Genomic DNA, 15,830 nt, shown 5'->3' with positions numbered 1-15,830 from the left:
AAAAAAAACACGCCCCTCTCACTTTAAATGCATGCCCTCTAGTATTAGACATTTCAGCCCTACGAACAAAGGTAGTCACAGAAAAATTTAGCATAGAAACACGCCCCTCAGCCCATCTAATCTGTGCCAAACCATTTAATCTGCCTAGTCCCATCAATTTATACCAGGTTCATACCCTCCACACCCCTGCCATTCATCTGCTTGTCCAAACTTCTCTTAAATGTAGAGATCAAACTTGCATGCACCACTTGCACTGGCAGCTCATTCCTCGCTCTTATGACCCTCTGAGTTAAGAAGTTACCCTTTGGCACTGATCTCCCTATCCTCCACGTCCTTCTCCTCAGTAAATACTGATGTAAAGTGGTCATTTAGGACTCACCCACATCCTGTTCATCCAAGCAAATGTTTCCCCCTGTATCCTTGAGTGGTCCTACCCTCTCCCTAGTTAACCTGTTGCTCCTAATCTATGTACAGAATGCCTTGGGATTTTCTTTAATCCAATCTGCCAAGGACTTTTCATAGCCCTCTAGCTTTTCCTAATTTCTTCCTTGAGTTCTTTTCTGGCTTCTTTGTAATCTCAAAAGCTCTGTTTGATTCTAGCTTCCAAAAATGTACATAATTTTCCATTTTCTTGACTAAATTCATCACTTCCCTTGAAACACAAGGTTCTCTCACCTTGCCATCCTTTTCCCTCTATCACACACACAAAGCTTGTATTTTCAGATGCTTATTGTTCCCTTGATTTGTCTTTCAAGTTCAGTTTAATTAGTGTTTTGCTTCACTCTTTTACATAATGTTTCAGCTTGAAATCCCTCTAGAAGAACAAAGGGCTTAGAGGATCTAATGAAGTTTCTTAGACCTGAAACATGAACTCTGCTTCTTACTCCACAGATGTTGTCTGACCTGCTGAGTGTTTTTATTTCTATTATATGCTGTTAATCACAAATTTTATCAGAGCACTGGTACAATATGAGGTAAAATCAAAGAAATAGAGGTACCTAATTGAGAAATAAAAAGTAAGTGCAGTTTGTTAATATATATTTATGTAATAGATGAATAGAGTTTACTAAAGTAACAAAAATATTGTGCCTTTTTTGAAAAACAGTCAAGTGGACTATCGAGCAAAACTCTGGGCGTGCAATTTTTGTTTCCAGAGGAATCAGGTAAGTGCTAATCAAATTGTGTATGTTTCAATATGCAAGCTATTAAAAGAATAAGTGTTGACAAGAACTTTGGTTCTATTTACATTTGTGCATTCTTCTTTATTTAATGTTCTGCTCCTACAATATATGCAATGTAGTCATAGTTTAGGGACCACATACCACAGCCCATTTTGGGGGAAGAAATCATTAGTTAAAAAGGCGTTAGAGAATATGTTTTAATCAATGACAAGCAGAAAGAACACTACAAATTTTGGGGGACTGGTGCTTGTATTTGCCATTGTTTGCTAACCTTAGTAGTGATCCAGATAGAGTGGGGACAGCCAGTGATGAATTATCAGCATACATGCCAAAAATATTTTTTAGTATTTCTGTACTTCACAAAAAGTTTCTTGTTTGTACTCAGCAGTAAACATTTATTGAACAATTATTACTTATCTAACTACCATGCAAGCTTGCCCTGCTGAATGTTTATCTTTTTTTTTCCTTTTTTATATACTCAGACCTTATATTTTCACATGCTCAATGTTCCCTCCATTTGTCTTTGCTTTTATAACATAAGCCGTCACTTTTGCTTTTGATTTGTCTCCAGTCTCCATGCAGTTGCACCCACTATGCCTTAGACTTTTGTTTCCCTTGTACTCATCTATTGGCTCTCTCCTCACAAGGATCTTCTGCACTCTCTAACAGGATCAGTTTATCATAGAATCATCGAAGTGTACAGTAGGGAACAGGCCTTTTTAGCCCACCTCATCCATATGATGTCATTCTATGCTAATCCATGTTTATTTCAGTAGGACCATATCTCTCTATGCCTCTCCTATCCAAATACCAGTCCAAACACCTTTTAAATGCTTCTGTCTCTACCCCTTCCTGTAGCAACTTGTTCCTGATATCACCACTCTGTGTGTAAAAATTTACCCGTCATTATCTCCTTTAAAATTTCTCTCCTTAAAACTGTACTCTCTAGTTCTAGATTCCCATACCCCAGGAAAAAAGGTTCTGACTTTATCTTTTCTGTGTCTCGAGAATATTTTCAACTTCTATAAGGTCACCACTCAGTCTTCTACATCCCAGTGAGCATAACCAATCTATTCAATCTCTCCTTGTACCTAGAGCCCTCCATTCCATTCTTGTGAATCTCTGCTACATCTTTCCTGTGGTGTGGTAACTAGAAGTGTACACAATATTCAAAGTCCAGTTGAACAACTGCAGCAAGACTTCCCAACTCTTGTATTCAATGATTAGCACCCCAAGGTATCTCTAGGGCATGGGAATCTGGAATTAAAGAATACAGGAATAAGGTGAGAAATTTAAAGGAGATAATAATAATAGGTAAGATTGGTGATATCTGGAACAATTGCTACAGGAAGGGGGGAGAGACAGATACAATTAAAGCATTTAAAAGGCATTTGGACTGGTATTTGGATAGGAAATGCAGAGAGAGACATGGGAAGATAAGCATAACAAATGCCTTTTTCACTACCCGATCAACCTGCGGTAACTTCCAGGGAGTAATGGATTAGCACCCCGAGGTTATCTCTGTGCATTAACACTCCTAAAGTCTGTGATATTTATTCTATCTGACCTACCAGAGTCTGACTTCTAAAGTGCACTATTAAAGTCGTTTAAATTCTGACTGCCATCCAACTTTCCATCTGATCTATTGCCTGTGGTATCCTTAGACAAACTTGTCAGGTACGATTCCTCTGATTTTTGCATAATAGTTATAGGAAACTACAGCACAGAAACAGGCTCTTTGGCCACAATCTAGTCTGTGCCAAATCACTTAAGCTGCCTAGTACCATCGACCTGCACTCAGAATGTAGCCCTCTGTACCCCTCCCATCCATGTACTTATTTTAAACATTGAATTTGAAATTGCATCCATCACTTGTGCTGCTCATTCCACACTCTCAGCACCCTCTGAGTGAAGAAGTTTTCCCTCATGTTCCCCTTAAACATTCCACTTTTCATCCACAACCCATGACTTCTAGTTGTAGTCCCACCCAACCTCAGTGGAAAAAGCCTGCTTGCATTTACTCCATCTAAACTTCTCATAATTTTTTTATACCTCTATCAAATGTCCCCTCAATTTTCAACGTTCTAGGGAATAAAGCTCTAACCTATTCAATCTTCCCTTATAATTCAGGACCTCCAGTCTTGGCAACATCCTTGTAAATTTTCTCTGTTCTTTTAATCTGTATCTTTCCTGTAGGTAGATGACCAGATTAGGCCTCACCAACATCTTATACAAGTTCAACACAAAATCCCAAATCCTGTACTCAGTACTTTGATCTATGAAGGCCAATGTGGCAAGCTTTCTTTATGACCTTATCTACCAGTGATACACTTCCAGTGAATTATAGACTTGTATTCCACTGCTCTCCTCAGTACCCTACCACTCACTTTGTAAGACATACCCTGGTTTGTCCTTCCAAAGTGCAACGCCTCACATTTGTCTGCATTAAATTCCATCTGCCATTTTTTGGCCCATTTTTCCATCTGGTCCAGATCCAACTGTAAACTTTGATAGTCTTTCTTGCTGTCCACTACACCCCCAGTATTGGTGTTCTTCCCAAATTTGCTGATCCAGTTAACCACATTATCATCCAGGTCATTGATAAAGATGTTAAAATATACAAAGGACCCAGCATTCCACTAGTTATAGGCCTCCAGTCACTCTGACTTCTCCTGCAAAGCCAGTGTCCATTTTACTGCCTCATTTTGAATGCCAAGCTTCTGAACCTTCCTGACCAACCTCCCATGCGGGACCGTGTCAAATGCCTTGGTAAAGTCCATGTTGGCAAAATCCACTGCTTTGCCTTCTTCAACTTTCTTGGTAACTTGCTTGAAAAACCCTGTAAGATTTGTTAGACATGACCTACCACGCACAAAGCAATGCTGACTATCCCTAATCAATCCCTGTCTATTCAAATATCTGGTCTTTTAGAATACCTTCCAATAACTTTCCCACTACTCATGTCAGGCTCATCAATGTATAATTTCCTGGATTATTCTTAGAGCTTTTCTTGAACAGTGGAACAAAATTGGCCATCTTCCAGTCCTCTGGGACTTTACCTGTCACTATGGATGGTTTAATTATCACTGCTAGGGATCCTGAAATTTCTGCACTTGCCTCCTATAAAGTTCGAGGGAACAATTTGTCAGGCCCTGAGGATTTGCTGTTAAAACAGCAAACACCTCTTCCTCTGTAATTTGTATATGGTTCATGACCTCACTGCTCTCTTTGCCTCACTTGTATAGACTCCTGAGTAAGTAAAGGCATCCGTTAGTCCTGCAAGTCCATGGATCTGCGCCTGGAAAGTCTTCACTCTCCAGGGCGCAGGCCTGGGCAAGGTCGTATGGAAGACCAGCAGTTGCCCATGCTGCAAGTCTCCCCTCTCCACTACACCAATGTTGTCCAAGGGAAGGGCATTAGGACCCATACAGCTTGGCACCAGTGTTGTCACAGAGCAATGTGTGATTAAGTGCCTTGCTCAAGGACACAACACGTTCCCTCGGCTGGGGCTCAAACTCACGACCTTCAGGTCACTAGTCCAATGCCTTAACCACTTGGCCACGTGCCCGGAGTAAATACAGATGCAAAAATATATACTTAAGATCACCCCCCATGTTCTTTGGCTCCACACCTAGATTACCATTCTGATCTTCCAGAAGATCAATTTTGTTTTGCTCTTAACATTTCTGTAGGATTCTCCTTCACCTTGCCTGCTAGAGCAATCTCATGACTTCTTTTAGCCCTCCTGATTTCTTTCTTAAGTGCACTCTTGCATTTCTTACACTCCATAAGTACCTCATTTGTTCCTACCTGCCTATACCTGCTGTGAACCTGCTTTTCTTTCTCAAAGACCTCAACATCTGTCAAAAATCAAGGTTCCTTAAACCTGTTATCCTTGCTTTTATCCTGACAGGCACATACAAGCTTTGTACTCTCAAAATTTCACTTTTGAAGGCCTCCCACTTACCAAGTACACCTTTGCCAGAAAACAGCCTGTCCCAATCTGCACCTGCCAGATCCTTTCTGATGTCATCAAACTTAGCCTGTCTCCAATTCAGAATCTCAACCTGATGACCAGACCTATCATTTTCTGTAATTACATTGAAATTAATGGCACCATGATCATTAGATGCAAAGCATTCTCCTGACAAATATCTGTCGCCTGCCCTGTCTCATTTTCTAATAGATCAAGTATTGCATACTTACAAATCAGACCACCTGTATTCTCAACTATGTTAGCTTACTGTATATATTACAAACAACAAAAGTCCAAGCGCTGATCCCAGTAGTAAACCACTTGTTCCAGATTTCCAGTCAGAAAAGCACCCATCCACCACTGCTATCACCAAGCTAATATAAGACCGAATTTACCAACGCATCTCAGATCACTTATGCCTTAACCTTCTGAATCAGATTACCATGCAGAACCTTGTCAAAAGCCTTACTAATGTCCATGTAAACCCCATCAACTAATCTGCCTTCGTTAATTTTCTTTGTTTCCTCATTTTCATTCATGTACCAGTGTTTAATCTTGTGATTATCTGCCAGCAATATTGGCTGCTGTTATAATTAACAAGTCTTGATATTGAATAGGTATCCAATATTAAAGTGGAGATGTTTCCCATTTCATGTAGTCTTCAGTAAGATGAATCTGATAGAAGTTTCTCCAATTTTTTCATCCAGTAACAAAATTTTACTCATATTTATTGCAGTATTCTGATTTTTATTATTTAACTATTTTGTAGTTCTCACCTTCTTACTCGGGCATTTCTGAAGTGAATCAGCCAGCTGAATTACTGCCACAGTTTTCAACTATTGAATATGTTGTCCAGGTAATACAAGGAGCATGTCTATTCATTGTACTAGTATTCTATATATTGCATTAAGTTAAAGCTTAGGAGTTATTAAAATAATTCAATCAGTTGGTTGTACCATTATGCTAAACTATTAAGTTGAAATAAAACTTTCATTTCCCTAATTGTCCCTATAATTTTTTTGTTGGACAGCGAGGTTCACCTGCTCCTCTCATCTTCTTGTATGTGGTGGACACATGCTTGGAAGAAGATGATCTTCAAGCCCTCAAAGAATCCCTGCAGATGTCTTTGAGTCTGCTCCCTCCAAATGCATTAGTGGGTCTGATTACTTTCGGTCGAATGGTGCAGGTTCATGAATTGAACTGTGAGGGGATTTCAAAAAGCTACGTCTTCAGAGGCACGAAGGACCTGACAGCAAAACAAATCCAGGTATGTCTGCAGGTCACTGGAAATGTAATATAATATGTTGATTCTGTTATTTAAAGTCAAAAGTTTTGCTAAATCCCACACTCTCAGCTTCAAAGTTCAAAATAAATTTATTATCAAAGTACATATATGTCACCATATATTACCCTGAGATTCATTTTCATGTGGGCATACTCAATAAATCTATAAAATATAATAACCATAACAGAATTAATGAAAGACCGCCCAAATTGGGTGTACATCCACTGTACAGAAGACAACAAACTGTAAATACAAAAAGAATGAATTAATAATAATAATAGCGCTGGGCATGACAGTAAGTGAACCGCTAGTGGTGTACTGCTGAATTGGTGGGCAGGCACCATGAAACCTGGAAAAGATGCTGTCAGCATTCAGAAGTAGCCCACCAACATCACAGGCTGTGTCTGCTGCGGGTGTTTCTCAGGGGAGCAGACCACTTACAACTGAGACTACTCAAGCAGTTAAGAGAGGAAAAGCACGCGTGAAATTGTCATTTGACGTAAACACATTCATAATGCATGTGTATTACTGAGTAACAGAACTTGCGACTGACATACAGTACAGAGAAAGGCTGAACAAGTTAGGTCTTTATCCTTTGGAGCGTAGAAAGTTGAGGGGAGACTTGATAGAGGTGTTTAAAATTATGAGGGAGATTGATAGAGTTGACGTGGTTAGACTTTTTCCATTGAGAGTGGGGAAGATTCAAACGAGAGGGCATGGGTTGAGAATTAGAGGACAAAAGTTTAGGGGTAACATGAGGGGGAACTTCTTTACTCAGAGAGTGGTAGCTGTGTGGAATGAGCTTCCAGCAGAAGTGGTTGAGGCAGGTTCTATGTTGTCGTTTAAAGTTAAATTGCATAGATATATGGACAGGAAAGGAATGGAGGATTATGGGCTGAATGCAGGTCAGTGGGAATAGGATAGGGTAAGAATTCGGCACGGACTAGAAGGGCCGAGATGGCCTGTTTCCGTGCTGTAATTGCTATATGGTTATACAGGGACAAACTTCACCAGCAGTTACACAGTAATATCTATGTAAATCTTCAGAAAGCCACAATACTAAGCACCACTAGAATAGTCCATAAATTCCTAGCAATTGACAAATGAGCGTGCTTGTCTATGCACGTACCTCAGGTTTTATCAGCTTGAGGTGAAAAATAATAATAAATAAACAATAAATATTGAAAATATGAGATGAAGTCCTTGAAAGTGAGTCCCTATGTTGTGGGAACATTTTAATGATGGGCACCGCTACAACCCACACCTCCAATCTCACTCATCTCATTGACTGGAACACCTGACTCCAAATAGCTTTTGTAGAAGGCATTACCCCAGAGGTTCACATACTTTTTCCAACAAATACATGTAATATTGGATCATTTTTCTCAATAAATAAATGAACAAGTATAATGTTTTTGTGTTATTTAATTAATTGGGTTCTCTATCTAGTTTTAGGACTTGTGTGAAAATCTGATCACATTTTAGGTCACATTTATGCAGAAACAGAGAAAATTCTACAGGGTTCACAAACTTTCTCGCACCATTATATCAGAAGATGTGAAACTATTAATTGTCCAGCTTCATAAATATTTCTTCATGCTAAAGAGGAGTAATTTTTTTTAGTGTAATCAATTTTTTGAGATATGAGAGCTGTAGTAAAAAAACGCTCCAAAGTGAGTTATGTCTTTGACATCAAACTGCTTTTAAAATAACATAGTTCATTTATCTTTTTTCCCCCCTCTTCAACAGGATATGTTGGGTCTTGCAAAGCCACCAGCAGCAGTTCAAGGAAGGGCCCCTCAATCACATGAGCACCCTGGTTTATCAAGCAGGTATTATGGTTGTAGTTTACTGTGGTTTTCAGCAAAATGTGTAAAGGCAAAGTCACGTCCACATGTATTTTCCTCTTTCAGGAACCATTCTATTAAGTCTTTGTTACAATAAGGCCTCTGTTGTAAACTATCATGAGGAGCAGGATATTAGAAAAATATAATGGGAGTAAAGGCAGAGAGGCCACCAGGACCCATTGGTCTGCACCTGAAGGTTTAGGGGTTGTTCTATTTGATAGAGCCATTTGTTGAAACTTTACAAAACTTGGTATTCTATGAGGGTAGCAGTGAACTGGAGAATTGCAAATGTGATTCTGAAGAGAGACAGAAGCAGGATAGTATAGACCAGTTAGTTTATTATCTGTTGTTTGCAAGATGTTGGAAGTTGTAACGTGAAAGAAATAACTTCAGTCAGAGAAGCTCAATGCAATCAAACCAAGTTAATGTGGTTTTTAATAAAAAAGTTATGTTTGACAAATTTGCTGGAGTTTAAGAATGTAACAAACAGAGCTGATCAAGGGCAACAACTATAGATGTAGTGTATTTGGATTTATAGAAGGCATTTTATAAAGTACTTCATAAAAGCCTGTTGATCAGAATAAGACCTTATGTTAATGGTGGAAGTGTGTTAACGTGGATTGAAAAATTGTTGATCATACAGAGTCTGAATATAAGAGAAGATGTAGCTACTGAAGTGCCCCAATTCATGTCCCCTCCCTTTCGTTCCCACTAACCTGGTCTCACCTACCACCTGCCAGCTTATACTCCACTACCCCCACCACCTTATTCTGGCTTCTGTCTCTTTCCTAATGAAGGGCCCCAGCCTGAAACTTTGACTCTTTCCCTTGATAGATGATACTTGACTTGCTGAGTTCTTCCACCATTTGGTGTGTGTTGTTCTAGATTTCCAGCATTTGCTAAATCTCTTGTGTTTATGAATTCATGTCCCTCAGTTGATTACTATCTATATTAATGACTTGGGAGAGGGGGCAGATTGTGTGGTGTCCAGGTCTCCTGATGATGTAAAATAGCTGTGAGGACATTCTGCACTGAGGATATTTGTACTGGTTGGTTGGTATCCATCTATCTGGAAGAACAATGGGTGATGATGATGATCATCACAAGGCTGGGCAAAAGGTATGGAGATCCTGAGATGCCCAGTTGTCAAGCTCCCTCTTTCGGCGTCACTAGTGTAGTCCAAAGGAAAACTTATGAAGCAATACATTTGGCACCAGCTTGGCTGCAGGAGCTGCCAGAAGGATGTTCAATGACGTCCAGCCGCCTTAGGGTCTCCAGTCCGGATTTGCTGTCTGAGTTTACTCCCGTAGCCTTCGTCTCTCCCGAGGCTGCCCACAAGGCAGGGTTTCTATTTACCCATAGCTGGGAATCTGGTTCACAAGCACCAGGACATGGACCTGCGTGCTACTCCTCTGTAATTCAGCCTGAGTCCAAAAGGAGTTCAGTTTCCATGTGTTGCCAGAGAGGAGGCACTACATGAGGCTTGCTGTTGGAGAGGCTATGTACTGGCAAGACTTACACATTCAGCTCTCCTTTTTGCAAGACTGCTAGCCAGTGGTGGAAGCTGAAAGTGAGAGTGACAAGCACAACCCACTACACCACCGCACTAGACACATCACCACAACCATTTTGACGCCGTATGTGTACTATTCAACAGAATCAAGATAGTTTGAGCAAGTGTGTGAAATATTGGCAGGCAAATAGAGATTGAAATAAGAAAGGTGAGGGCATGCACATCGGTAGGAGACATCAAAGAGCAGATTAATGGAGAGTGCTGGTAAATGGAGCATGGAGTGGATAAGTGGATCTATAATGGGCAGCTGCAGCAGATAGTTATGAAAGCAAGTAGCATATTGCTGTTTATTGTGAGAGGTTTGATTTTAGTGAGGCTACTTTATGTACTATATACAGATTTGGTCCTATTTTTGAGAGAATACATTAGCATTGAAAGCAATCTAGAACAACCCTCTTGCTGAGTTAAGAGGGTTGTTCTTGTCATGAACACCTAAAGAAATTGGATCTGTACTCTTTGGAGTTTGAAAGACTGAGGGGTGGTATTATTGAAGCATAGTGATCCTAAGGGCATGACAGGGTAGGTATTTTGATGCTTCCTTTACTGGGATTGATTGGAATAGAGGAGCCACAGTTGCAGCATAAGGGTCATTTAAATCTCAGATGCGTAGAAGTTTCTTCAAGCAGTGTGTGGGTGGTACATCTCCAGAATTCTCTGTCTGGGATGGTTGCGGCAACGAGATAGCAGGGGTATATAAAAATGAGGTAATTATATTTTTGGAATATCAGGGAATTGAGGGCTTTGTGGAACTAGTATGGAGGATGGTTGAGACCTGGGGCAGGTCAGCCACAATTGTATTTCATGGCAGGACAGGCTTGAGGGGCTTGGGTGGCCTCCTCTTTCCTGCTCTTATTTTCTTGTGAAGGTTAGACCATCACACAATTCTTTGCTAGAATTCAAATAGTAAACAGTTATTTTGTGTTCATTCCTTGTTGAGAAATCTTGTTTCAATCTGATATTTTGGAACCGTGTCTCATCTAATATTGAATTTAGCACTACAGTTTCTTTCTTCATAGTCTCAAACAATCTGGTAAAGATTTCCTAAGTAGCTCCATTTATCTCTGAGTAGATTTTATTCGAAAGTACATCACATTTATTCTAGGATGCAGCATTCTCTTTGTCATTTTGCATGCTTAATTAATGAAACATTCTCTTGAGTGTCTGCCCTCCTGTCTTCATTTTGAGTCTGGGTAAGGCAGATATTTTAAATTAGATCAAACACATAATTGTGTTTATAATAAAGATGTCTGAGAAATCAAATTCCTATCTTTTTTTAAGATCAGTTGATCTCTAATGAAAAATTGTAAGGATATATCTGAGTTGAACTCTTATCTACCAACTTCCACATTACTTAAAAAGTTGAAAGCACTGCTGTTATTTCTTTCACTGATTTAAAGATATTCCAGTTTACACAGTGAGATGATGTGTTGTTTCTCTTTTAAGATTCTTGCAGCCTGTTCATAAAATTGATATGAATTTGACTGATCTACTTGGAGAACTTCAGAGGGATCCCTGGCCTGTACCTCAGGGCAAAAGACCTTTGCGTTCAACTGGTGTGGCTCTTTCCATAGCTGTTGGTTTGCTTGAGGTATTGAACTGAACTTCCAGGGCTTTGTGACCTCTTTGTGTATATTGAACATTTAGAAGCTTCTTGTATCTTATTGCCTGATACCCTGTCAGGATTATACATAAAATTATGGTTGATTTTTTTTCGTAGTCTCATGGGAAGGTACTTGTCAGGAGATGTGATGGTAGTTGGAATAAACAGAGTATCTCCTTTTTGGGAGGGAATGCAGCATACAGCAGTAGCTTCCATAGAGACTTCTTCAATTGCAGTCAGCTTTTGGAGAATAGGAATGTTGGCCATATTTAACTATGCACTAGAGTAGTGTTCCTTGATGCATGCAATGCTCCCTGTTGTTAAAGCCCCTTCTCTCCTATGCCATACTTCAACCTTTTCCAGGATCTCTGCTTTCAATTAGAAGGTGTACAACAGAAATCTTGATGATGAATGTTTAGTTAGTAATTGACTAGATCTAACCAGTACTGTTCAGTCTTTAATTATAATCCAGTGAGTATTTTGCAGAATACAGAAAATACTGAAATCATTTTTCGTGCAGAAATCATTTTATTTTTTCAAACTATTTCTTAGACATTGCAGTCCTCATGGTTGCTCCAACTTGTTTTATGAATTGGAATAAGTGCTTTGAAGCTGTATATCCTTTGTCTTTGAGAATAAGCAATTTTATTTTTGATTTTCCTTATGGGTGAAATAAGTTACTAATATTTCAATTCTTGGCCACAGGGTAGTTTTCCAAATACTGGAGCCAGAATAATGTTGTTTACTGGAGGACCACCAACCCAGGGACCAGGCATGGTGGTGGGTGATGAACTGAAAACCCCCATTCGTTCCTGGCATGATATAGAGAAGGACAATGCACGGTTCCTGAAGAAAGCAACCAAGGTTGGTCATCTTTTATAAACTGTATATTTGGCATTGAAGACCAAATATTATTATCTGTATAGTTTCAGATGTGAAATACCACGGTTTGTAAGCTTCTGCTTTGTCATTTCTTCCGGACAAGACCAGTGGTCTGCCCGTTGATGGATTATTGATAAATCTATCCTTTCCCAGGAGCATACGTAACGATATCATGTGTTGGTGGATTACCTGAGGATATCCATGTATCCTTATTTACATATTATTATTTAACTATTTATGGTTTTATTACTATTTAATTATTTATGGTGCAACTGTAACGAAAACCAATTTCCCCCGGGATCAATAAAGTATGACTATGACTATGACTAAATACCTGGGATTTGGATGAGTAAATATTCCCTAACAGTCTTCCATTCAGTGCGAGAGTCTATTCATTTTAAATGACATCTTTCCTCTTTTATGTGGTTGTTTAAATGAACAGATTATGATGTGCGCAACAAAACTAAATTTTTAAGTGATGTAAAGTTAAAAAATTATTGCACAAATTCATTTTCCTAGCTCAGTTCATTCCAATCTTATTCCTTTAGAACCATTAAGTTTTATACATCTGTCATTTATTTACTTTGCTGATTTTACACAGATAATTGATTTAGAGCCACAGTCTTAGCTGTACTATGTTGTTTGGAAGTAGAGAAATGTGGGCAGTTTAGTTCACAAAAAAAAACAGTTTCTAGGATTATTAGGTAATAATACCTCTGTATAACACATTAGGATCCATTGTGCCTGTGGCAGCTACTAATTAGTCATATATGCATTGCCTTGCAATTTTTTCCTTTATATAGTAATCCAATTACTTTATAAAACTTAAAATTCCATAAAAGATACAGTCTGTCCTTGTGTAATCTGCCAAATCCATAGACAGGATCTGAACCAATGTCGCCAGGCCAACATTCCTAGCGTTGAAGCTTGAGTGACACTCACTGCTGTCCTACAGGCAGGCTATATTGTCTGCCTGTCCCACACCATACTGTCAAAACATGCTCTGCTCCGAGCTCCAAGTGTGGTCTCAAAGCCTCCTCGGGAAATGTGAAACATCCTCCCAACTCGGGAATTCCTGCCATTACATGAGCTTTCACTTTGAAAAAGTGATGTGTATAACTATTTCATTCTTAAATCCTGCAGGTTTGGAAAAGTTGAGCTCACAGTGTGTAGATTCATGGTAAACTAATAATTAAGTACTTATTCTAGACAGATACTAAAGGAAATAGATTAAGGTGAGAAGGGGTAGACTTAAAGGGGTCCTGAGGGCAAATCTTTCATGTAGGGAGTGGTGAAAATGTGGAACAAGCTACCAGAGAAAGTGGTAGAGACAGATATGATTATAGTATTTAAAAGACATTTATAAAGGTACATAGATAGGAAAGGTTTAAAAAGATAGGGAGTGCCATATTGGCAAGAGTGCCACAGTTACCCTGTCAGAGATCCTACTAATCCTATTATTAAACCAAGACCACTGCCAGACTGCTCATGTGAAACATAAAATTCCACGGCACTATTTCATTGAGCGGTTGTAATGTTCATTCCTCTGGATACCGGCTTCATTTTGGAATCTTGCAGTACACAAATTGGCTTTTGCAGAATCAGAATCAGGTTTGTGACGTGAAATTTGTTAAATTAGCAGCAGCAGTTCAATGCAATACATAATCTAGCAGAGAGTGAGAAAAGAAAATAATAAAATAAAACATAATAAACAAGTAAATCAATTACATATATTGAATAGATTATTTAAAAATGTGCAAAAAAACAGAAATACTGTATATTAAAAAACTGAAGTAGTGTCCAAAGCTTCAATGTCCATTCAGGAATTGGATGGCAGGGGGGAAGAAGCCATTCCTGAATCACTAAGTGTGTGCCTTCATGCTTCTGTACCTCCTGCCTGATGGTAACAGTGAGAAAAGGGCATGCCCTGGGTGCTGGAGGTCTTTATTAATAGACGCTGCCTTTCTGAGACACCGCTCCCCGAAGATGTCCTGGGTACTTTGTAGGCTAGTGCCCAAGATGGAGCTGACTAGATTTACAACCTTCTGCAGCTTCTTTCGGTCCTGTGTAGTAGCCCCTCCAAACCAGACAGTGATGCAGCCTGTCAGAATGCTCTCCACGGTACAACTATAGAAGTTTTTGAGTGTATTTGTTGACATGCCAAATCGCTTCAAACTCCTAATAAAGTGTAGCCACTGTCTTGCCTTCTTTATGACTGCATCAGTGTGTTGGGACCAGGTTAGATCTTCAGAGATCTTGACACCCAGGAACTTGAAGCTGCTCACTCTATACACTTCTGATCCCTCTATGAGGATTGGTATGTGTTCCTTCATCTTACCCTTCCTGAAGTTCACAATCAGCTCTTTTATCTTACTGACATTGAGTGCCAGGTTGTTGCTGTGGCACCATTCCACTCCTGTATGCCCTCTCATCACCATCTTGAGATTCTACCAACTATCTATCGTCAGCAAATTTGTAGATGGTATTTGAGCTGTGCCTAGCCGCACAGTCATGTGTATACAGAGAGTGGAGCAGTGGGCTAAGCACACACCCCTGAGGTGTGCCAGTGTTGATCATCAGCGAAGAGGATATGTTGTCACCAATCCACACAGACTGGTCTTCTGGTTAGGAATTCAAGGATCCAATTACAGAGGGAGGTACAGAGGCCCAGGTTCTGCAACTTCTCAATCAGGATCGTGGGAATGATGGTATTAACTGCAGAGCTATAGTTGATGAACAGCATCCTGACGTAGGCACTTGTGTTGTCCAGGTGGTCTAAAGCCGTGTGAAGAGTCATGGAGATTGCATCTGCCGTTGACCTATTGTGGCAATAGGCAAATTGCAATGGGTCCAGGTCCTTGCTGAGGCAGGAGTTCATCTAGTCATAACCAACCTCTCAAAGCATTTCATCACTTGTCAATGTGAGTGCTACCAGGCGATAGTCGTTAAGGCAGCCCACATTATTCTTCTTTGGCACTGGTATAACTGTTGCCTTTTTGAAGCAAGTGGGAACTTCTGCCCGTAGCAGTGAGAGGTCAAGAGTGTCCTTGAATACTCTCGCCAGTTGGTTGGCACAGATTTTCAGAGCCTTCCCAGGTACTCCATCGGGACCTTCTGCCTTGCGAGAGTTCACTCTCTTTGAAGACAGTCTAACATCGGCTTCTGAGACAGAGATCACAGGGTCAACAGGTGCAGCAGGGATCTTCACAGCTGTAGTTGTGTTCTCCCTTTCAAAGCGGCCATAGAAGGCGTTGAGATCATCTGGTAGTGAAGCATCACTGCCATTTATGCTATTGGGTTTCGCTTTGTAGGAAGTAATGTCTTGCAGTCCCTGCCAGAGTTGCCATTCATCTGATATCGCCTCCAACCTCGTTCGAAATTGTCCCTTGAAATAGCCCTCCGCAAATCATACCTGGTTTTCTGGTACAGGCCTGGGTTGCCAGACTTGAATGCCACAGATCTAGCCTTCAGCAGACGATGTACCTC

General features: G+C 40.0%; 1 protein-coding gene across 1 annotated transcript in view; it reads left to right on the top strand.

The window, feature by feature from the left end:
* The window catches only part of LOC134350578 (protein transport protein Sec23B), a 70,173-nt gene that overhangs the window by 15,054 nt on the left and 39,289 nt on the right, over positions 1–15,830 (top strand). Inside the window, exons 3-8 of the mRNA XM_063055985.1 lie at positions 1,106–1,163; positions 5,927–6,013; positions 6,188–6,424; positions 8,192–8,274; positions 11,306–11,450; positions 12,168–12,326. Coding sequence (XP_062912055.1) covers positions 1,106–1,163; positions 5,927–6,013; positions 6,188–6,424; positions 8,192–8,274; positions 11,306–11,450; positions 12,168–12,326 — 769 coding nt within the window. The remainder of the gene's footprint in view (positions 1–1,105; positions 1,164–5,926; positions 6,014–6,187; positions 6,425–8,191; positions 8,275–11,305; positions 11,451–12,167; positions 12,327–15,830) is intronic.

This window comes from Mobula hypostoma, chromosome 8 (assembly GCF_963921235.1).
Source record: "Mobula hypostoma chromosome 8, sMobHyp1.1, whole genome shotgun sequence".
Classification (NCBI taxonomy): Eukaryota; Metazoa; Chordata; class Chondrichthyes; order Myliobatiformes; family Myliobatidae; genus Mobula; species Mobula hypostoma.
This window is presented reverse-complemented; position numbering and strand designations above follow the sequence as displayed.